Source organism: Artibeus jamaicensis, unplaced genomic scaffold (assembly GCF_021234435.1).
Source record: "Artibeus jamaicensis isolate MK-2021 breed Jamaican fruit bat unplaced genomic scaffold, CSHL_Jam_final contig_1284, whole genome shotgun sequence".
In the NCBI taxonomy this organism is placed as follows: Eukaryota; Metazoa; Chordata; class Mammalia; order Chiroptera; family Phyllostomidae; genus Artibeus; species Artibeus jamaicensis.
The window spans coordinates 5,743,227-5,768,262 of record NW_026521249.1 but is presented as its reverse complement, the minus strand read 5'-3'; the positions used below and the strand labels follow the sequence as shown (position 1 = coordinate 5,768,262).

Here is a 25,036-nt window from a genome sequence, read left to right as displayed (position 1 = left end):
AATTTCTTGGTTCAGTATTAGAATATTCTAATGATTGAACCAGTCCAGAAATGATATATCTTGGGAGATGAAGAGATATCTGTCACTCTAAGAATGTCAGTATAGGCTGGAAAAATACATTTCAGATGTGCTATAGAAGGGACTTCAGCTCTGATTTCTTATGTGGTTGAACTATTAAATGTGTTTGTAGTCCAAAAAATGTATGATGAGTAACTGTCAAGAAAGGGGTAGGCATTGCTCCAGAGTGGTGTGGCTAATAACCATGTTTGGTTATCTAGGAAGTGTAATTTACATGGACTTCTGGATATTCAGACACTTTTTAGTTTTCATTCTAACTTGAAATGAGTAAGAATTGTTTTGCTTATGTGCAGCATAGTAGCAATTACCGTATGCTTAGAAGGATATGTACTCTAATGATTCACTGATATAACAGGATTTCAGACTGTCTACTTCAGGTAACCAGTTTGGGGCCTCAGATATAAAGGCAATAATAAAGATAGTATTTAAAAATAAACTTTTCTCCACATGTGCTTTTACCAAAAAATAGTTAACTTTATAATATTGTATTTACAACTTTGAGTGAGCATGAAGGGATTGTTAAAGACAGATCCATTTCAGGTGTGAGAGAACTAAATGTGATGCTACAACATTGGAGCCACTGTCATTAAAACCAGAGTAAACAAGATTGTCTTGGCTAATTCAGTAAGGCTTGAAACATGACAACGTGGCGTAATGGGCAGAGCGAAGACGAAACTATCATTACTGGCAGATTAAATGTGTACTTAGAAATACAAATAAGCTCAGTTGCACAGCTTTAGAATGAATAACAATGCAGTAATGGCCTGCATACAAGTAAAACAGGTAAAATGCAATGGTAGGTCCACGTTCTTTTTGTTGTGGTTAACATTTGAATATTTTTCATACACACTTTTGATTATCTGCAATGTAATTGAAATCCCCTGGCGTGTATATCTGTAATTTTTTGAAGAACGAATTTGTGTCTTGCCAGTTTTTGTGCCAGTTTGGGACACAGTCTGTCAGTGAATTGGCTCTCAAATTTTCTACTCACACTAGGGTGCAAATGACTAATAATTGTCCTCAGTAATATTTGCATTTTAACCACTATTTATGTGGAGGGACAATGCAGTGACTCTCAGAAGAGAGCCAGACTGTGAAGGTTATCTAAGTGAGAGAGAGGAAGAGGGCCTGAGTCAGCACATTCGCACTGATATTAACTCATCAACTGGGTGATTACTTTGGACCACCTTTGTCAGTCCAAATAGTTTCATGTTGCAAATCCTGTCATTGGTATAAACAAAGGAGAATGTTAGCACTTCATTAAGAGTAGCTCAATAAAACGTAACTATTGCAATATTGTACATGTGATTTATTTATGTATGTGCTGAAGTAGCAGTCAACTACCTATATGTTTAACATTTATAAATTAAAAGTTAAGTCAAGATTTAGTCTTTCCTGGGTTGTCTATCAAATAGCTCCACTTCAGTGTTGAGCTCCCTTTGTGGCATTTTGTCTAAGTTTCTATTTTGTAGAACTACTTGGTAGCGTGGCTTTTCTTAGGCCTCCTGCAGGTGCACAGCATTCATTTAGGCAGTATTGTTCCTGGGCCAACAGCCAGAATACACACCAAAGAAAATGGCAATTTCCTTATCACTCAGAATTTGTATTTATAATCCCCTTCCTGATATCCTATGGATATTTTAATTATCTTCTCTTATTTCCCATACTGACAGAACTGCCTCAATACTGAGGCATGCAGGGTAGGAAAGAGAGAGAGAGGGAGGGGGAAAAGAAGTGATTTTGTCAAGAATCTTTTATCTTTCACACTGTAACTCAAAATAAGATTGTTCTTGCTCTGGTTGCAAACTCAAAGCTGAAATTATTTTTCACTGCTAAGTGTTGGATTATGCAGGCAGTTTTTTCTCCCTGGAAATATTTTTTTGTATGTTTGCCTGTATTTTAGTAGAGGGAACAAGGAAGATAATAATCTTAATGCAAAATGTAATAAGATAAATTTTTCCTGTTGATAACCTAAAGAATTCATATATACTTTGATATGAGAAATAAAGCAAGAATAGATGGAAACCAGATAGCAAGAGATAACTCAATAGTCTAATCCCCCATTGTCTTGACCTGCAGATTTTCTCACTCGGAGAAGCCACAGGGTTCTCAAGTTTGGGATTTCTGTTTTATGTAACAATAGGCTCAGTTAGAAGGATAAGCCATCATGAATACATGATGAGTACTTTTCCAAGTTGTCACTTTAGTGTGGAACTTCCCATTTAGAAAGGTAACTCTTCATTTTCCTCATTCTCAGCCTCCTTCAGGCATCTCTTAAATGTCACTGTTGCCATGAAGTATACTTGACCACCCAGTAGAAAATTATGAAGATCCCCTTTATGGTTTCCTCTCACTCTTTTTTGCCTCTTCTCCACGGGACTTAACACCATCTATAAACATTGGATGTTTTTGTCTATTTGTTGCTGCATCTCCACTGATTAGCAGCTAGCATTAAGTAGGTGCTCAAAAATATTTCTTGAAATTGTGCATTAAAGCTTCAATTTGTTGAGTAAATACTGTATATTGTGAACTGTGGTAAATTATCTCCATAAAAATGCCTCTAACTTTTACAATGATCCTGCTGCATAGACCATATTATTTCTAATTTACAAATGTACAATTTAAAGAATAGAGATAATTAAAAAATTTGCATAATTAATTCTGGTGAATACTATATTTGAGTTTATTTTTTCTCTTTTAAACTTTAACATTTTCCTTTTCACATTTTTCCATTTTTAATCAGATGACCTTGAATTTTAAGCAAATAATACAATTCTCTGCTATTTCATTAAGTATATACTTGAAATTCAGGGAGTGGAGAAGGTTTTCTAAAAGATGAGATTCCCCCAACCTCCCCCTTCATGTTTTTAAACTTTTTATAAACTCAGTGTCAGAGATGTCAATTATATATCCTTTTTTAAAAATATAGACCCGATACATTTTAAATGTGGTTCATATGAAAGTACACTATTATAACCACAAAAAATATTGGCCTGTACAATTAAGCAAAGCACTCATTTAGTCCAGAAAGGAGACATGAGAGGTAATATTGTAGTTGCAGCTGATTTGAGGGAAAGGATGATACAAAAAAAATAAATTTGCAAGGAAGGAGAGTTTTAAAGTGTAGTTTTCATTTAACTTTCCAAATCAAAAAATCAGCATAGTCTATTTGATAGATAATAAAACAGGACTGAACAGAACAGAAAAAAAATATCCTAAATCCAGCCTAATAGAAAATAATTTTTGTTTGGTGCTGATGCATATCTGTATTTTTCAAATTTTGCTCAAGTTCCACATATTGATCAACTGGGAAAATCAGTAATATCATCATAAAATGCAGCCTCTAAAATTATTAATTTGCTCTGGCAGTCACAAAAGAAGAAGGGGAGAAAAGGAGAGGAGAGAAGAGTGAAGGGAGGAGGGGTAGGGGAAAATAAGAAAAGAAGGATGATATATTGGAATAGAGTTGTTTAATCATTATAATTTTTCCATTTTATCACAAGAAACTTTGCAGATTCTGCTCTAAAAACTTTAGGAGGAAACACATAATAAGCTTTAGTTAACCCAAGCAACTGTTGATGACATTTATGTATCTAAAGGCTTAGGGTGTCAAAATAAGTGGTCTACAGTTTCCAGGGTTATGATCAAGCAATGCCTAATGAAATCGTATGTGAAAAGAGACCGACTGTAAAATGAAAACGTATTGCCTCATTCTCCTAAATGCTGTTTTCTGGATCTAAATTTAAGATTTCCAGAAGGCTTTGCAATGCTCAGTAAAAAAGTAGACTGCAAGCTTCTACGTTTCTTTTGTTTAAACCCTGAATTTGCTCAGAATTCCTGAATTATTTGATTGATTCACTTCTAATTTACTTTTCCTTGTTATTTTTGGCACATTAGTTCAGCTTGTGTACTCTGTAAAAGCCTTCATAGAGAGCTCAGCATCTGGTACTGGGGTACATTCATAATGTTGTAGCTCTTGCTCAGAGGGATTCAGTTGAGAAAGAACAAATGATCTCCCTTTTAGAAAAGTCTCTTTATTGTTGGTTAATGGTCTATAGGGTTTGATAACCTCTTATATGTTTCTCAGTGATTGATGATCAAATCTGCTCGATTGTTCACTCTACCATTTTAGAGTCTTTGATGTTACTTAACAAATTCATTGGACTCAAGCCTTTGCTAGTGAATAAAATAAGATCAAGGAACACAAGAAAGTTTTTATATGGGTTGCCATGTTGAGCCAATTGATGGGTAGTTTCTTTCTGAAGGATTCTGATGATACTTCCAGGATCTGTGGGAAAGACTACCAAGGCAGTTTGTCTTTGGAAGTGTTTAGGGTGCATAGAAGTTAATCAAATTAAGTGAGGAAGTGAGGGGAGAGTAATTCTGTAAGAAGAGAAAGCATGGGCAAAAGAGAAGGAGCATAGAAGAACATGGTATACAGGAGTACACAGGAAAAATGGGAAAGGTGGAAATATAAGAAATTTTGGGTTCCTCATTTCAAAATATAAAGTTGTTAGACATCAGAAAGAGGAACTAGGCAGTAGTCTGGGCTTAGTTAAAAAGCTTGGACTTTAAGCTAGTTGATTAATCATTTAATGGTTTTAAGCAGGGAAGTTTAGCTTAGTTTTAAATGGTTATTGTAGTGATGGCTTTGAGGAAGCTGAATTCAGAAGATATAGATTGTCTTTTTAAGGTATTATTGAAGTATTTGAAGAGAAAGATCATTTGGGCCCAAACAAGGGCATTGCTTGCAAGGACAAGAAAGAGAAAGTAAAGAAACATTTAACAGGACTTCGACCAAGATGAAGGCATAGGTAGACATGTTGTGCCTCCTTGCACAACCAAAAAAGTGACCACAACAAATTTAAAAACAAAAAACAACCAGAACTGGCAGAAAATCGAAGTGTGTAGAAGCCTGACAGCCATGGATTTAAAGAAGAAACATTCATCCAGACTGGTAAGAGGGGCAGAGATAGGCATCCGGGTAGCAAGGTGGTGGCTGGTGGACTGGGATGGGTGAAGCAGTGGCTGGTAGAGTAGGCAGTCCCACATTCGTGTACAGATAAACTGGAAGGAACAACTAGAGAGCGAGACAGACCACTCAGGGCTCCACTGCAGGGAAATAAAACCTCAGAACCTCTGACTGAAAAAAAAACTTGTGGACTTGGAGGTAGTGGGAGAAACTTCCAGCCTCACAGGAGAGTTCACTGGAGAGACCCACAGGGTCCTAGAACATATACAAATCCACCCACCCAGGAATCATCACCAGAAGGGCCCAATTTGCTTATGGAAAGTGGCAGAAGTGACTGAAAGCCAACAGAGAGCAGAACAAGAGGCATTGTTCCCTCTTGGACCCATCCCCCACTGATAGCATCACATCTAGTGATTTGGGTTGCTCTGCCCTGGCAAATACCTAAGGCTTCGGTCCTCACTACATACATAACAGGCCTGCTGATACAAAAAAAAATGTGGCCCAAAAGAAACCGCAGATCAAAGCTCCAAAAAATACAACTAAGTGACAAAAGAGATAGCCAGCCTATCACATGCACAGTTCAAAACACTGGTAATCAGGATGCTCACAGAATTGGTTGAGTATGGTCGTAAAATAGAAAGAAGTGAAGGCTATGAAAAGTGAAATAAAGGAAAATGTACAGAGAACTAACAGTGACAAGAAGGAAACCGGGAATGATACCAATGGATTGGAACAGAAGGAAGAAATAAAGATTCAACCAGAACAGAATGAAGAAACAAGAATTCTAAATGAGAGGAGAGGCTTAGGAACCTTCGGGACAACTTTAAATGTTCCAACATCCGAATCATAGAGGTGCCAGAAAGAGAAGAGTAAGAGCAAGAAATTAAAACTTGGGTGGCCCCACTCTGGTGAACAACTAAGGCTCCTCTCCTCATACTTAACAGTTGCGAACAGATCAAAACATTGCTCAAGAAGAACTCAAAGAGCAGAGCCAATAAATCTAAGTGAACAGGAAATTGCCAACCTATCAGATGTGCAATTCAAAACACTGGTGATCAGGATGCTCACAGAACTGGTTGATTTTAGTCACAAATTAGAGGAACATATGAAGGCTAAACTAATTGAAATGAAGGGAAATGCACAGGAAACCAATAGTGATGGAAAGGAAACTGGGACTCAAAGGAGTGGACCAGAAAGAGGAAAAAAATGACCAAACAAAAAAATATGAAGAAACAAGAATTCAAAAAAAAAAATGAGGAGAGGCTAAGGGACCTCCAGGACATCTTTAAAAGCTCCAACATCCGAATTATAGGGGTGCCAGAAGGGAAAGAGGAACAGCCACAAGTGGAACACTTATTTGAACAAATACTAAAGGAGAACTTCCCCAATCTGGCAAAGGCAATAGACTTCCAGGAAATCCAGGAAGCACAGAGAGTCCCAAAGAATTTGGACCCAAGGAGGAACACACTGAGGCACATCATCATTACATTAGCCAAGATTAAAATGAAGGAGAGAGTTCTAGAAGCAGCAAGAGATAAGGGGACAGTCACCTACAAAGGAGTTCCCATCAGACTGTCAGCTGATTTCTCAAAAGAGACCTTACAGGCAAGAAGGGGCTAGAAAGAAGTATTCCAAGTCATGAAATCCAAAGACCTACATCCAAGATTGCTCTATCCAGCAAAGTTTTCATTTAGAATGGAAGGGCAGATAAAGTGCTTCTCAGATGAGATCAAGTTCAAGGAGTTCATCATCACCAAGCCCTTATTATATGAAATGTTAAAGGGACTTACCTAAGAAAAAGAAAATAAAAAATATGAACAGTGAAAGGACAGCAAACTCACAGTTATTAACAACCACACCTAAAAGAAAAGCAAACTAAGAGGACAGCTAGATCAGGAGCAGAACCAGAGAACTGAAGTTTACATGAGCGGTTAACAACAGGGGAATGAGAGGAGGAGAAGGGGGGAGAAAGTACAGAAAATAAGTAGCATAGATGGTAGGTAGAAAATAGATAGGGGGGAGGGCAAGAATAGTAGGGGAAATATAGAATCTAAATAGCCTGAGACATGTGGTCATAAACTAAAGGGGGGGAATGGTGGGGGAGGGGTGTGCAGAGTGGAGGGGAATGGAGGGGGAAAATAGAACAACTGTAATGGCATATTCAATAAAATATATTAAAAATAAAAAATAAAAGCAAAAAAGAAAAATACATAACAAAAGGCTAAATATTTACACTAGATTGTAAATAATATTATAAAACATCTGAACTACTTCTCTTTTCACTCTCTTTTCATGAGGAAAAAGTTTTACATAAATCATTTAAAAATATGCATGTCTTCTATTTTTGAAGAAAGCTAGAAAGCAAACTGTGTAGGATATGAGACCAAGGAATATATTATCTTACAGGGTCTCTCTCTCTGCCTCCCTCCCTCCCTTCCTCCTTTCCCTCTCTGTCATCTCACAGTAAGAAATAAGTCCATTAGAAGAAACAAATATACCACTGAAAATAAGTGGTATATTTGTTTCTTATAAGACTTATGAGCATGCTGGCATTAGTTATTGTCAAGCCTAGGATACTTTTAAGAGTGACAGTTGAAAAGAGTGGACAAAATAATTAAAATAATAACTTTTTAAAATACTATTTATTGAAATTTGTTTTTAGTTTGTTATATCTGTCTATTTATTAAATAGTTCTTCTAAAAACCTATATTCAAACATAAAATTTTAACAATAATATTTTGTTAGAAATAAAAACAACTTAAAATAAGAAATCAATCCAGACGGACACCAGCCTAATGAGCATCAGGTGGAACTGTCCCTGGCCAATAGGGGTATGGTCACCTGACTTATGAAGTCAGAAAAGGATTTGATATGCTAACTCCTGCCGAAATAGACTCATTATCACCCCTGTTGTTAGTTCATTTCTCCTGGGGATCCAGCAGGGAATGTTTGTATGGTTGATGTCCACACATGCAGTCACACTTCAGAGGTTGTTACGTGAGCCATGGTTTCTGTGTCTCAATTGCAATTCTAGCATCGTGTCCTCCATCATTGCCATAGGAGAAGGTACTGGTGGGCTCCGACTGTGGCAGAACATTCTGCTGGTTAGGAAAGTGACAAGACAGAAACATACACAGGATGTGCTGGGTGCATTTCGCTATTTAAACAGATCCATCTTAGGAGGAGAGCTCACCAAGCCCCAGGGGAAAATGATTGCATTTCAACTTTGAGTTTTAAAATATTGGATTTAGGATCCTCATAATTGATATATTTTTTAAATATATGGCTAGGCTGATAGAGCCAAGAACAGAACTTTGGCTACTGGTCCTTTGGGGCAAGCTGGAATATCTCTATTTCTTGTTAACTTACAGCTTTTCATAGCTGCCTTTGCCTTAATTATTTTATTTACCCTTCAAAGGTAGTTATTGTCGAGAAGAATAAAAATATCCTGTGTCCTCTTAGAATTTGGTATCTTCCTATTTCTTGTATGAAATCATTAGAACAAATGCTTTAGAATCAGAAAAAGGTGCCTTAAACTTTACCCACATTAACATCCACCGAGTGTCAAATTACTCAAATCAACTTTCCTTGTTGGAAATACTCTTGTGGAGTTTGCAGTAGTATTATGGTCAGGATTAAATGACATGTTCCAAGTAAAGCCCCTGCATAGTTTTGGGGACAAATAGTAGATGGCTAATTAGTGGCAGCTAGAATTAATAAGGAAGAAAGTACAGGTTTCACGTTTGTGGGGACAACTTTGGAGAAAACTGTCACATAGTCTCCTTCATCTTCCATTTCTATTTCTATCCTACTCCTTGTCCCTCCACAACCCTTCATTACCTCCTTTTATACTCTTATACACTCATTATATATCATTATACTCCCTCCTTCCCCGACATTAGCATATTTTGTTTCTAATTTATTTTGCTCATCTTCCTTTCATACTTCCTAGTCTTGTGATCTTTGCTTTTGTTGCCTGCTATATCTAACCTTAAATAGGTTCTGTTCATGTAATTTATGACAAATATTAAAGACTAACATCATTTTAATATAGTAGACTTACCAGCACATATGTCTGTTTCAGTGAAGCTATCAACATCATAACCACCTAAGAGTAAAATTTAAGTTGGAGGCATCGGTAATAGGAAAGAAAGATAAATTTTTAAGGAGAGAAACTTAATAATAATAAAAATGTACAGCTAACATTTATTGGGTGCCAACTCTATCTTGCACTGTGCTTTATATGCCTTGCATCATGTAACCCTCACAACTGATAAATTATGTACCATCACTGCTATTTTTATGGTGAGAAAAATACAGCTTGGAGAAGTAAAGCAAATTGCCAGAGGTTATATATTCCCAGTAAGCAGAGAAAACAGGTTTGGGACTCAAGTCCACCCAAGTTACCACCGTCTCTCTCATGCAATCACTGACAGGCTAAATTTTCATCAGGGCAGAGATCTGTGTCTCTTTTTCTCATCATTTGCCAGAGCCTAGCACAGTGTCTGGCACATAGTAAACAATCAATTAATAGTTGATGCATGAACCAGTGAGTTAATATTTATTCTGCTGTAATCCTCTATCCAATTACCTCTCTTGTGTCCCTCTTCCTTAGAAGCTGTGCCTTCCCAAATGTTTCAAAATTCTGAACTGCTGGTAGTCCCCATGTGTACTGTGGTTCTTCCTGACTTCATGCCTCTCTATCTTCCTCTCCTCTCTGCTTGTAACTCCTCGTCTCCCCAGAAATCTCTGGCCTAACTTCCTCTTACTCTGTAACACAGACAGAGCTCAGGAGTAATCTTTCTCTGTGAGGCCTTCTACCTCTCTGGTCTCTCTTCCTGTCCTCCCCCTCACTGTCTCCTTTCTTCCCACCTCAGCTCAACCCAGTCAGGATTCTTTCCATGTCTGCTTCTTCCACTACACCATGGTGTTTTTGAAGATAGATATCTGACGTAATTTTATATCCATTTTTGTACCTGATATATTTTGCATCTGACTTTTGTTTGCTTCTGACCTCGCATAGTTTATTCTAAGGGTTTTTGTTTGTTTGTTTTAGTATTTTAACATCTGTAAAATTGGGATACACTTTTCAGTTAATGATATCTTAAAATTATAATTGAGAGTGTTTTTTCTGACTTTAAAGTGATAAAAAAGAAGGGTTGATTGCATCCTATAATCAATGGCATCTTAGATTTAATGTAATACAAAAATGGATATTGAATAAGCATTATATGAATGAGTAAATGAACCAATAAATAGCAACTGTAGCACTCTTCAAGTTACTTTATTATTCCTAGTTATCACCTACCTGTTCTGCATCATAGAAAATGTGGCAGAGCTACAGCTGAGCGCTATTCCTTATATATGTTGGGCTTTGCTAGTAAACTAAAACAGATAAACCAGTTGAAATTATTTTTAATGATTTTTTTCTTCTAGTCATATCTGTTCCCATGCTTATATTCTAGGTGAAATTGATCTTCACATTCTCTCCAAAGTGCAGGCTCAGTACCCAGGAGTTCCTATCAAAAATGAAGTTGTTGAACCGAGTGCTGAACAAATTGCCAAGTATAAAGGTACCTATAACTCCTGGTGCTATATGTTAAATTCTGTCCCAAAACACTTATCATCCCAAATTTGTCCCTTTAATCATTAACAGCATCATTATTGTGGTATGTTCTTTGTAAGCTTATTGGGACACCTAATTAATTTGTTTTCTTGGCAGGGATAACTAAATGCCTCCTAACATAAACAATGAATAATTAAACCCCGTTATTTACTGACTCTCCGTCCATTCACTGGCCAGGAACTATTATTTTTGAAGCTTCTTCTTAGATACAGAGTTAGTAATTCATTGAGAAGTGTTTAATCAACATCCCTCTCCTTAAAGAGCTTATGTGTAATGCATTATAGTAGAAATCTGAAAACTCTTTCTGAGAAAAGGCCAGAATAGTAAATATTTTAAACTTAGAAGACCACAGAATCTCTGTCACGACTAATCAGCTCTGCCACAGTAGCACAAAGGCATTCACAGACAAAAATAAACTAATGACTGTGGGTATGTTTCAATAGAATTTTATTTATACACACTAAAATTTGAATTTTATATTATTTTTGCATATAACAAAACAGTATTCTTATGATTTCGTTCAGTCATTTAAAACTAATAGCATGAGATATGAAAGAGGAATAAAAACAGGCAATATAATAGTATATGTTTTTAGCTTGTGTTTCATTTAAAAATAGGTAGTGGGTCAGCTATGGCCCACGGGCCATGATTGCTGACTCCTGGGTTATAGAATCCTATCACCTGTTTTACATCAGTTTTTCATTGATAAAGTCCACCAGTTAATTCCCTATTAATACTGAGGTAATGTAACCTAGGTTTGATCAAGGTTCTCATAATTATTTCTTATTGACTCTTTCTCTCATCTCTAATTTTATTTGAAGTGAGAATAAAATCAGGATAAACTCTCTGGTCTTCCAGAGCTATGGAAAAAAGAAAAATGTGTTTTATATTTGTTATGTATATAACATTGATTGCATTAAAATTCTAAATGGAAATGGGCTCCACATTTGCAATTAAAATTGATGGTGTACCACCTCTTTTCTGTATTTTAGAGGTTGTAGCCAAGTCCTCAAACCTTGAGAACATAAAGTTTGCTTGGCATAAGGAGACATCATCTGAATATAAAAATAGAATAATGGAGAAAAAAGAACTTCAGAAGTGGGACTTCATTCATATGATTCAGGTAAAAAATATTTATGGTTATATACTCTCAAAAAGAAGATTTTCAGAAATATGTATGAAGAGTACTTAATATTTTAACTTTAAAAAGAAAAATAAGAATCTGATTTCAGATTTTATAAGTGAGCATATTCAAATTGAGGATACAGATGTTAATAATACTATGAAATTCTCCGTAACATTCAAAAGCCAGTTTTCTCTACTCAAAATACTTCCAGAGTTACTGATTTTTCTTCCCATAGAACTGAAAGTTTATAGATAGATTTCAGGATAGGAGAGTATAATAACATATTCTACCACAGTTCTACAGTAGCTCTAGTGGTCTGGATGGACCGTGTCTCAGAGTTTTTCTGAATCCTCTTGCTTTTGCCTGCTGTTGATGACCTGGCTAGCAATGTATATGTGAGAAAAGGGTCGGGTTAGATGATTCCTTAAGCTAATAAAGTTTTATTAATATCAGTCACTCAGTAGGAATTTATTTCCAGAGTCCAGCACTGGTAGTGTATTTCTTGGAAAGGAGATGACTATTCAATAGATGGACATATTTCCACTAATATTTCTGGATAGCATATGGGTATAGAGGCACCTATTAAAACGTGTATATTTTAGAAATACCACAATTAACAACAAGATCTTTCTTATTTTCTATAGTTCAGAAGTACAGTTTCCCCAAAGAAATAAACTTAAAAGAAATCAACGGAAGATATGATTCCAAGTCTGGCATATTCAGGCAATCCCACATCTCTGCTCTCTTAGCTGATGAAATCCTTTACCTGTAAGGGAGTTGCCCAGCAAGCCTATGATATTCCTCCAATAGGCCTGCTTCCCACCTCCTCACACAATGATTGCAGGCCTCCCTCTCTCCTTATGCCTCATAGAACTCTTTTGCCACCACTCCTTCCCAACTGATGGCCTCACTTCATTCTGTGAAGGGAAAGAAGAAGCCATCAGATGGAAACTCATCTTTCTTTACCCTCTAAATTTACAATCATAGCTACAACGGCACCTATCATATCTTTTTTTCATCTTACTACAAGAGCCTCCTTTTATCAAAAGCCAGTCCCTCCAGTTATATTCTGGATTCATTCTTTGCCAGGTATGAAATTTTGCAACTTCAGAGATCATTCTCCCATTTCTCTCAAAGCTCCCATATGGTTTTTCTTACATCTTTGCTTCCTTTGCCTTATGACTCTGTTCCTCTCTTATTGTCTGTCTACTCTGCACTTTTCTGTGCTATGTCTCTGTCTCTTCATTGTTGTCTGTAGTACTAACACTCAACATTTTCATCTTAATATTCACAGTCAACTACAGAGAATCTTGGTGTCTATTAGAACAAATTTCAGAGTATCTGCTATGGCCCACCTCCGCTTTTTTCACCAGGTCACGTCACAGATTGTTAACCATCGTATGAACTAGCTGTATATGGATACCTATCTAAGTATGGACCCTGTGGTGAAGCATGGAATGACATACGAGTAAATAGGGCTGCTGAGGTGCTGAGGCAGCAAGGCCATGTGCAAGTCCATTTCCTTTCATTTATTTGTGAGAGGAGCCATAGATTAAGTTGGTTTTGTTTTATGCAATAAATTCTGTCATGGGAATCTACATAAAATAGTTGAATTCTTGTCCAAGAGAGACAGAGATAAGCTATTAGAAACAAATGTCTATGGAGGTAGAGTCCAAGAATATAAGCCCTCAGGGAAAGTTTTCCACCACCAAAGTAAAATTCCAAGGTCTAGCTGTGTTCGGTGTAAAGACCACTCACTCCTATTATCTTGTGGCCAAGCATGTAACTTCATGTTTTATTTAGTCCTGTTCTAGAGAGTCTGTCAGCATCAGAGCCTGTCACATTTTCTGTGATTTAAGAAAAGCATCTGAGCACGTGGTGAAGTTACCACAAAGGGCTTCATTTTAAAGCAACATTCAATGAAATGGAATCTGTGTTTATGGTGCCAGCCCCAAATTCTCCCAGAAGAACTACAATTCACAATATTTGGAGTAAGCACAGAATTGGTGCCTCCATGTAGAGTGGAGACTAAGTGTTTCCAGCTAGAGATGTCTGTGTTGTTAAAGCCAGAGAGAATAAATTTAAAACTGTTTGGCTCTAGTTGAGCAAATAACATAGTTTCCCTTTCCTCAAAATTTCTCTCACATTATTTTTCTAGCTGTCCACGTTACATCTTTCATTTTTAAACTTCTTAAGTGGTTTGTTCAGTAAAATCTACTCAGGAGTATTTAGCCCAAGCACACAAAGATATTCTATAGAAAAGTGTTTCATTTCTTTTTCCCTTTGTTTCTAGGTGCTGTATTATGTAAAAGACATCCCAGCAACCCTGAAATTCTTCCACAGCCTCTTAGCTACCAATGCTAAGATTCTTATTGTTGTTGTGTCAGGTAAGTTATTTTCATTCAGCCTCAATTTGAAAATAACAGTAGTGCAGATATGTATGGATGCATGTCTTTGGAGTCTGTATTAGGCAAGTCCCTCACAATAGCTCCCGATTTAGGAAGCCTAGTGGAATTAAATGTCTATTCATTTCTTTCTCCTGAGAAAAGTACATTCATAGGTACACTGCAAGGCAGAAAACTGAGTGCTCATTGTAGATAAGTTTGTAAAGCCTGAGTTAAATTTTGTCATTAAATGAAATTTCTAAGAGCATTCATGTAGCCCATGTCTTATCTAGGCAGTTAAAGATGTCTGGATTAACATCTTGTTCTATGTGGTCATCTTAAATGTGCCACACAGCTAAGGCTCTTGCCTGTCCATCTTAGACACTTACCTATTACTGAATTGACTAGTGATTTCTCTGACTACACTGAATCACTCAGTTGTTTGAGAACTCGTTTTTGCAATTTATTAGATTATTAAATAATGAAAATGGTGGTCAGTTTCTAGATTTAATTATGCAGAGCACCTTCCTTGGCTCAGGAGCCATGTGGGTTCAGCCTTATTCAAAACACAGCCTGTGCTCAGTTGCAGGTTGGCTGCACAGGACAGCTGTGTAGGTTTGGTTCATCCAGCTTTTACTGAGCTCCTGTGGTCAGTCACTGCTAGGCTCCAAAGGTTGCAAACATAACTTTGCCTTTGTCTTTGAAAGACTACTAATTTAATGTAGGATTCGGACATGTAAACACTTTCAGCAGCGTGCCAAGTTTCTCCCCACGTGGGGAGTATGGCAGAGTTCCTTGAGAGCAGGAGGTTCTGACTCTTATCTCTGGTTCCAGATCTTTGCAAAGCCTTTAGCACCTAGAAGACTCCCAGTAAATGTATTTGAATTGGACTGACTAATTGCTTATTATTTCTCATTTATGATATGCAAAGTATGACCACTTCCAAATGTCCTTCCAAAAAAACAAAACAAAAAAAGCATGTTTTAGCTAAAACTTAGTACATGATGGACATGGAATCAGATAATATAGAAACTTCTGGAGATTTGAAGATGGATTTAATAAACAGAAATAAAAGACTCAATTAAAAGTCTCATGTGGGATGGGAAAAATAGACAAAAAAAACTGTACTTGAAAAATAACTCAATAAAATTAAAAAAAAAGTCTCATGTAGCCCCAACTGGTGTGGCTCAGTGGGTTGGGCATCATCCCACAAATCAAAAGTTTGCCTGTTCGATTCCCGGTCAGGGCACACGTCTGGGTTGTGGACCAGGTCCCCAGTTGGAGGCACGCAAGAGGCAACTGACCAATTTTTTTCCTCTCACACATCGATGTTTCTCTCCCTCTATTTCTCATTCCCTTTCCCTCCCTCTAAAAATAAATACATAAATAAAATCTTTTAAAAAGACATGTAGCCACACACACAAAGTGCACACTGAAATAGGTGGATATAAGCAATGAAGGGTAGGCAAGTGGAACTAATTAGGAAAAGAAAAAGAAATTAAAATCAGGATTAAATCACAGCATTTGTGGTCAGCCTGTTAGAATACTTGCTGCTTGAGGGAAAAGAGGCTTCCATCTGTGTTCCTAGTATCCATTACAGAACTAGACCAGCTTCAGTTAATATTCACTTAATTATAACAAGCAGAAGTTTCTGATGATGAAGATAAAAGATTTGATTTGGAAATAAAAAGAAAAGAAATAAGAACAAAAAGATGTACACACACTGAAATGTGTCAAGTGACATGTTTTTGTCCAAATGTAACCACATATTGGTTGAATGAGTTGCTAATTAAAATGCAATCTATCTGGTTAAGAGAGATTAGCCAAAAGCAGGTATTAAAGTTTTCTGTCCTTCCCTCTTTTTACCTAAGGAAAGAGGCAAATCATGGTGTGTTGATGCAGACACCGGCCCACAGTGTCCACATCATTATGGATGAAATGAGACATTCACAGGGACTACTGAGTCCAGTGGAGGAATAGGGATGGCAGGGCTTTTCTCTCCAGGGGAGCAAAAGCCACGGCCCTTGCCATGGCCTGCCTGCATTGGGTTTCTCGGCACATCACATGTTGGTCCTCATTTACTATGCACAGGTTGCTAATTTAGGTAGTTACCTTTTGCAGAAAACAAAGGAGCCAATGACACTAATCACATCACAGAAGAGGGATATTTGCAGATGAAAAGGGAAAAGTAGTTGAACCAGTTACACTCATCTTTGGAAGGTTTAGCATGGATTTTAGGAAGTTACTGTAAGCACTTTCTGTTTCAATTCAGGGTGAGGGAGTTTTAGTTTTAGCAAAAGCAAGTCTCACAGCAGTCCAGGCACAGTGCAGACCTGATTCCCCACAGGAGAACCTATCCATGGGTGTGGGTCCTGTGCATCTCGTGAGTGGGAGCTGGGCCCACACCACGCAGAATGGTCTGCAGTGTGTTCTTTTTAATACAGTGGGAAAAAAAGAATTTGGTTTAGATCATGCTGAAAACAAAAATACCATTGTATGTTGTGCCCACCAAGAGCCATTATGAAAATGCATCAGTCAGAAACTGTATAATTGCTCAGCTCAGAATTGGCACCCAATTGCAGAAATCTGACACCAGCACATTTTCTGCTATTAGTGTTAATTTTTCTCTGCCAGGTTAAAAAAATAATGATGGCAGAGGCTCTCCTCAACCACTGAAATACTTATCTTCTTATAAAGTCTTGTTTGTAGGTAAATTCTTATTTGGGAAGATAATCACTGTATTTGGAATGATTTTTTAATATATACTTATGACCCTCATTTTTTTTATTGAACTAAGGTTGTATTTTTTTCTGCTCCATTCCAATTCCTAGAGCATATTCTATAGTTATCATTCTGTCATCTGAAATATAAATGGAGCATCAATTATTTAGGCTATGTATTATTTACTATTTTTGCCTTGTATAGCCTCTTTGGTTGAGTTAAATCAGGCAACTTTAGCCTAGTCCATGGATGAGGGTCAGGGGTCTTGAGCATCCTATAATTATATGCATAATGACATGGGTTTGTCTTATTTGTATACTTTTCTGGAGAGTTAGTTCCTTTCATTAGATCGTAAAAGAGGTTTGGGAACCAAAACATTTCAAGAAATCTTCACTTGTTTTATCGTTGACACTATTACAGATGCTCCCCAATTTTCTGTTCTTTGCTCCACCCTGGCCTTCACCATGGTGTTGTCTGTGTCCATGGACTAGCAATATATGTATATATACAAGGTCCGTCCAAAAAAATTAGAACCATTGTTAATAAAATGAGAATGGTTTACATGACATCAGTGTAACCTGGCAGCTAAGGAGAGTGGACTGGAATGTATAAATAATAATGACTTCACTGTGCTTATCAGTGGGGGCAGTAGACACTGTTGAGTGAGTGTGTGTACTGTGTGGCCGTTGCATTCAAAATGAGAGAGTAAAGCAAGGAATCTGCATGAAATGTTGCATTAAGCTTCAGAATTTCTCCACGGAATCTATTTGGATGACTCAGAAAGCCACAGCTATGGGCAACTGGCGATTGGCAACTTTATCACAATGTGCCTGCTCATGCATCAAGTCTCATGCAGAGTTTTTTTGTGAAACATCAAATCACTCGGGTTACTCAGCCCTGTTACACCCCATATTTGGCTCCCTATGACTTCTGTTTTTCCAAAACTAAAATCACCTTTGAAAGGTGATTGAATAAATTCAGACTGTCAGTGAGATTCAGGAAAATACAATAGGCAAGTCGATGGCGGTTGGGAAAATTATGTGAGGTCCCAAGGTGCCTATTTTGAAGGGGCTGAGGCATCATTGTCCCCTGTACATGTTTCTTGTATCTTCTTCAATAAATGTCTCTATTTTTCTTTCTACATGGCTGGATACCTCCTAGACAGACTTTATATGTTCTTTGGCTAATCTCTTCCAGTCTCCCCAACCCTCCTGCCCTCAGAGATCTGTCAGTCTATTCCATGTATCCATGCCTATGGTTTTATTTTGTTTGTCAGTTTATTTTGCTCACTAGATTCCACAGGTAAAAGAGGTCATATGGTGTTTGTCTCTCTCTGGCTGCCTTATTTCACTTAGTAAAATATTCTCCAGATTCATCCATGCTGTTACAAAGGGCAAGAGTTCCTTCTTTTTTACAGCAAGACAATATTCCATTGTGTAAATGAAATCTTCACCTTTAATCCTGGAAGTTCATAGAAAATATAGGTTCTTTTTCATGTTGTGTTGGCCAAGTCCAACTTAATTATCTAATACTTCAGCAATGTTTACTATGTGCTAGCCGTGGCACTAAGTGCTTATTACCTTTTTAACTTAGTTAATTCTTACAGTAATTATATGAATACATTCTATTATTATTCCTGTTTTACACGTGATAAAACTGAGACACAGGTTCAAGAAGCTAGTAAGAGGAAAAAGCAGGCTTCTCACTCAAGCATTCAGGCTTTACTGACTACTCTTAATTCACTGCACTGACTGTGTAGGTAACAGCTCAATATTACATGCATGTGTTAGAAAGTCTACAAATCAATATGCATTCATTTTTATTTATTATAATTATGGATTTATTTTTTAATTTTTTTATTGTCATTAGAGTTGTCCCAATTTTTCTCCTTTTGCCCTCCTCTGCCTAGCTCACACCCTGGTCCCGCAGTCAATCCCCACACCATTGTCCGTGTCCATGTATCATTCATACATGTTATTTGACTAGTGCCTTCCCCTTCTTTCCACTATTATCCCCCTCCCATCTCCCTTCTGATCACTGTCAAACTGTTCCTTGTTTCCATACCTCTGATTCTATTTTTCACATTCATTTATTTTATTCATTAGTTTCCTCTTGTAGGTGAGATCATACGGTATTTGTCTTTTACTGACTGGCTTATTTCAGTTAGCATAATATTCTCCAGTCATCCATGTTGTCACAAAAGGTAGGAGCTTCTTCTTTCTTTCTGCTGCGTAGTATTCCATTGTGTAAATGTACAACAGTTTTGATCCATGCATTTACTGATGATCACTTAGGCTATTTCCTGCACTTAGCTATTTTGAAGAGCAATTTGCTTTTTCTTTTTTTTTTCATATATTTCATTGATTATGCTATTACAGTTGTCCCATTTCCCCCCTTTCACTCCCCTCCACCCTGCACGCCCCCTCCCACCCACATTTCCCCCCTTTAGTTCATGTCCATGTGTCATGCTTATAAGTTATTTGGATTCAACATTTCCCATACTATTACCCTTCCCCTGTCTTTTTCTGTCTATTATGTATGCTACTTATTCTTTGTACCTTTCTCTCCTCTCTTCTTCCACTCCCCTGTTGCTAACCTTCTATGTGATCTCCATTTCTGTGGTTCTGTTCCTGTTCTAGTTGTTTGCTTACTTTGTTTTTGTTTTTGTTTTAGGTGTAGTTGTTAATAATTGTGACTTTGCTGTCATTTTACTGTACATGATTTTTATCTTATTTTTCTTAGATAAGTCCCTTCAACACTTCATATAATAAGGGCTGGGTGATGATAAACAACTTTAACTTGACCTTATCTGAGAAGCATTTTATCTGCTTTTTTATTCCAAATGAAAGCTTTGCTGTATAGAGCAATCTTGGATGTAGATCCTTGCCTTTCATGACTTGGAGTACTTCTTCCCAGCCCCTTCTTTGCTGTAAGGTCTCTTTTGAGAAATCAGCTGACAGTCTTATGGAAACTCCTTTGTAGGTAACTGTCTCTTTTTCTCTTACTGCTTTTAAGATTCTCTCCTTCTCTTTAATCTTGGGTAATGTAATTATGATGTGTCTTGGTGTGTTCCTCCTTAGGTCCAATTTGTTTGGGACTCTGAGCTTCCTGGACTTCCTGGAAATCTATTTCCTTAGCCAGACTGGGGAAGTTCTCCTTTATTATTTGTTCAGATAAGTTTTCCACTTGTTGCTCTTCCTCTTCTCCTTCTGGTACCCCTATAATTAGGATGTTGGAACATTTACAGGTGTCCTGGAGGTTCCTAAGCCTCTCATCATTTTTTTGAATTCTTGTTTCTTCATTATTTTCTAATTGGATGTTTATTTCTTCCTTCTGGTCCACTCTCTTGATTTGAGTCCCACTTTCCTTCCCATCACTGTTGGTTCCTGGTACATTTTCCTTTATTTCCCCTAGCATAGCCTTCATATTTTTATCTAATTTGTGACCAAATTCAACCAATTCTGTGAGCATCCTGATTACCAGTGTTTTGAACTGTGCATCTGACAGGCTGGCTATCTCTTTGTCACTTCATTGTATTTTTTCTGGAGCTTTGATCTGTTCTTTTGTTTGGGCCTTTTTTTTTTTTTATTGACGTACCTGTTACACAGTGAGGGGTGGAGCCTTAGGTATTCACCAGGGTGGGGCAACCCACCTTGCTGGGTTGTGAAGCTGTAGGTGGGACAGGGGTCCGAGAGGGAACAGTGGCATTTGCTCCACTCTCTGCAGGGGAAGTCACTTCCCCTGCTTCCCACAAACAAATTGGGTTCTTCTTTGCTGATTCCCGTGTGGGTGGGCCTGTTTATGTTCTAGGACCCTGTGGGTCTCTCCTGTGAGGCTAGGAGTTACTCTTGACACCTCAACCCCCACTGGTGTTTTGAGGCTTTATTTCCCCATGCTGGGACCCTGGGTTGTGCCGTCTGTCTTGCTCCCTAGTTTCTCCTGGTTTATCTGCATCGCAATGTGGGACCATCAGTTCTGCCAGCTGCCTTGTATACACGCCCCTCCACCATCCCCGCCTCACTGGGTCTGACAGCCACCACCTTGTGCACCTGAGTCCACCAGCCACCCCTTTGCCGTGAGTCCTCTCTGCCTGGCAGCCCAACTCGCCCCTCCTACTGGTCTGGATGAATGTGTCTCTTTTAACTCCTTGGTTGTCGGTCTTCCATACAGTTCAATTTTCTGTCAGTACTGGTTGTTTTTTGTTTTTAAATTGTTGTTGTTATTTTATGCCTATGTTATACCTATGCCTCCATCTTGGCTGCAAGTCCGCAGTTTGCTTTTTCACAGTCTCAAGATTACAACCATTAGAAATACATTATCAAACTTATTTCATATACTGTTCATATATCTTGTCAGTACTTATTACTCATCTGCTATGTGCTCAGCATTGTGCAATGATTCACTTAAAGTATCTAATTAAAAACTCTCAGTTGAACTCGAGTTCAGTACAGTTATCCCCATCTTATAGATGGTAAAACTGAGATTCTGAAAGAGTAAATAACAAACCTCATCTCAGTCTTGAAGTGTTAGAAGAATAGTCTAACCTATGTCTCTCTTTTCCCTCAGCTGCTGCATAGCCTAGCTTCTATGCTGGTCTAGGTCTTCAATTAAATACAATAAACATTGCTAAAACATTCTAAAGTTGGGGACAATGTTTATAGAAATCCACCTAGTTATTGGCTGTCCAAGGCAGAACATAGTAAGTGGGTAGACATGAGAAGCTACCCAGTCTTTAGTTTAAGTAAATCATTTTGAGTCCATCAATCCAGAAAGTTCTACCAGGTAGCACCTCGGTGGCTTCTCATGTCCTGCCACTCTCCCCCTTGCTCACTCAACTCCAATTTCACTGGCTTCCCAGCTAGTTCTTAAACATGCCAAGCATATTCCCACCTTAAGTCCTTTGTAGTTGCTCTTCTCTCTTCCTGGAATAATCCTCTCTCTGTTTTATCTACATGGCTTGGCATGTCGGTACTCAAATGTCATATAAGATAGACTTTCTATGACCACCGTATATACAACAGCAGTCCACCCAACTCTTTGACCCTACTATTCTTTGCTCTGATTTGTTTTTTCATTAGCATTAAACACCATCTGATATATGATTATTTATTTATTTGTTTATTTAAATTCCTCTCTCCTTACCCCCAAACTCTTCACTCCTTTAATTTAGCTACACAAGGACAAGGATATATTTTCTTTTTTTTTTTAATTGACTACTCTACCCCGATTATTTAATGTATAGTCTCACAGGATAGGTGAATAAAAGAAAGAATAATTGAAAGCATGAACTTCATTCTGTCTCACAGGAACCAGTGGCTGGGACAAGCTATGGAAAAAGTACGGATCCCGCTTACCCCGGGATGACCTCTGCCAGTACATCACAGCAGCTGATCTCACCCAGATGATGGACGAGTTGGGAATTAAATATGAATGTCATGACCTTCCATCCACCATGGACATATCTGACTGTTTTATTGATGGTAATGAAAATGGAGTCCTGCTTTGGGATTTTTTGACAGAAACCTACAACTTTAGTACAACAGCACCACCTGATCTCAAAGCAGAAATTACGAAAGCTCTACAAGAGCCTGAATTCAGTGTCAAGAAAGATGGAAAGGTTCTTTTTAATAATAATCTGAGTTTCATAGTGGTTGAGGCATAAATAGCAATCATGAGAGTATATAAAAATTATATTTTAAACAATGTTGATCATTTATTTCTGTATTCAAATTACAAGTAAATCTCATAAATATAAATAGAACATTATTTCTTATGTATAAAATCTAGAAAATTATAACATTCTTGGACTTCCACGTACAGGCATAAATGATATTGCTGGTATTATCCCACCCCTTCTCCAGGCTGGAAAAATGAGACAGCTAAGTTTCACTGGCTTATTGATAATAAAATTCTTTCTATTGTTGATTGTACTGGAATTTCCTACAACACTAATAAAGTATGTACTATGGATTCTTTAAATACTAGTAAAGTATACACTTACTGCTATTGTGAACACTAAGAAAGTGTGTATTTATTGATCTTCCCCTTTTGTGAAGAAGTATTTGTCTTTGTACATTCCTCTATTGTAGTTGCTATCTCATTTGTATTGATTACTAAAGGTAAGCACTTTTAGGGTACTGTAAAATTACCTCTGTCATGTGTTGCCATTTCCTCTCAGCTTGTTTTCTTTTTTAGTTTCATCTCATATTTTTATAATGTTTTGTTTCTTTTTTTAATATACTGAAGTTTTTTTTCTTTTTTAATTTCTGGGTTCTTGACACATTTTAAAAGGCCTTCTAAAACCATTTTGAGATATTAACGTATTTTATAATAATAATTTTATCATTTTATCCTTAAAAACATATCTTTGATATGTTTGAAACTAATACAAGTATAAAAGAGTGAGATTGAGAACAAGCTGCTTTTCCTAAAAAGATAAGCCAGGTACATCAACTCAATTAACTTAAAATCCACTGACTTAAAATACACCTCTTATCATTTATTATGTTTTTAGAAAACATTAAGTCTTTTTTCATACTCTACCCCTTTATGTCTTTCTAAGATCTCAAAGGACAAGAGTCATTTTTGTAAAGTACGATTTCAGAGAATTCGTAAAAACTTATTTATGTGCTTTATTTTATTTTTAATAATAAACATCTATGATTCTTATAAAAATAGTATACCTCTATATAAGTAAATAAATAATTTTATAATTAATAAATATATATTTAAAGTATATATTATTGATTATGCTATTATAATTGTGCCATTTCTTTCTCCCATTTCTTCCCCTCTGCCCTGCACCCCACCTCCCTCCAGCATTCCCCCTGCCTTAGTTCATTCATGTCCATGGGTCATACATGGACAACCAACCTCATAAGTTCTTTGGCTTCTTCATTTCTTATACTATTCTTAACCTCCCCCTGCCTATTTTGTGCCTACAAATCATGCTGCTTATTCCCTGTGCCTTTTCCCCCCATTCTTTACCCTCCCCTCATCACTGATAACCTTCCACGTGATCTCCATTTCTGTGATTCTGTTCCTGTTCTAGTTGTTTGCTTAGTTTGTTTTGGTTTTGGTTTAGGTTAAATTGTTGATAGTTGTGACTGCTTTTATTTTACTGTTCATAGTTTTGATCTTCTTTTTCTTAGGTAAGTCCCTTTATCATTTCATGTAATAAGGGCTTGGTGATGATGAACTCCTTTAACGTGACCTTACCTGGGAAGAACTTGATCTGCCCTTCCATTCTAAATGAAAGCTTTGCTGGATAGAGCAATCTTGGATGTAGGTCCTTGCCTTTCATGACTTTGAATACTTCTTTCCAGCCCCTTCTTACCTGTAAGGTTTCTTTTGAGAAATCAGCTGATAGTCTTATGGGAACTCCTTTATAGGTAACTCTCTCCTTTTGCTGCTTTCAAGATTCTCTCCTCTTTAATCTTGGGTAATGTAATGATGATGTGCCTTGGTGTGTTTCTCCTTGGATCCAACTTCTTTGGGACTCTGAGCTTCCTGGACTTGCATGTCTAGTTCCTTCGCCAGAATAGGGAACCTTTCCTTCATTCTTTTTTCAAATAACTTTTCAATTTCTTGCTCTTTCTCTTCTCCTTCTGGCACCCCTATGATTCAGATGTTGGAGTGTTTAAAGTTGTCCCAGAAGTTTCTAAGCCTCTCATCATTTTTTTGAATTTTCTTGTTTCTTTATTTTGTTCTGGTTGAATGTTTATTTTTCTTTTGTTCCATATCTTTTATTTGAGTCCCAGTTACCTTCCCTTCACTGTTGGTTCCCTGCGTATTTTTCTCTATTTCACTTTGTATAGCCTTCATTTTGAGACCAAACTCAATAACTTCTGTGAGCATTCTGATTATCAGTGTTTTGAACTGTGCATCTAATAGGTTGACTATCTCCTCATCACTTAGTTCTTTTTCTGGATCTTTGATCTGTTCTTTCATTTGGGCCATATTTCTTTGTCCCAGAGCACCTGTTACATTGTGAGGGATGGAGCCTTAGGTATTTGCCAGGGCGGGGCAACTCATTTCCCTGCATTGTCGTGCTGTATGTGGGGGAGGGTTCAGAGAGGGAACAGTGTTGCTTGCACTAGCCCAGTGTTGCTCTAGCCCTGCTTTTAGTC

General features: G+C 37.3%; 1 protein-coding gene across 2 annotated transcripts in view; it reads left to right on the top strand.

Annotated features, from left to right (window-relative positions):
• HNMT (histamine N-methyltransferase) overlaps positions 1–23,517 on the top strand; it is a 33,237-nt gene extending 9,720 nt beyond the window's left edge. The window contains exons 4-7 of one of the 2 annotated variants that reach the window (XM_037133211.2): positions 10,546–10,623; positions 11,669–11,799; positions 14,096–14,189; positions 22,214–23,517. In XM_037133211.2, the coding sequence (XP_036989106.2) occupies positions 10,546–10,623; positions 11,669–11,799; positions 14,096–14,189; positions 22,214–22,569 (659 nt within the window). In that variant the 3' untranslated portion in view covers positions 22,570–23,517. Of the gene's footprint in view, positions 1–10,515; positions 10,624–11,668; positions 11,800–14,095; positions 14,190–22,213 lie in introns of both variants that reach the window. The other variant, XM_037133210.2, reaches the window with a different exon arrangement.
• Positions 23,518–25,036: the final 1,519 nt, after the last annotated feature.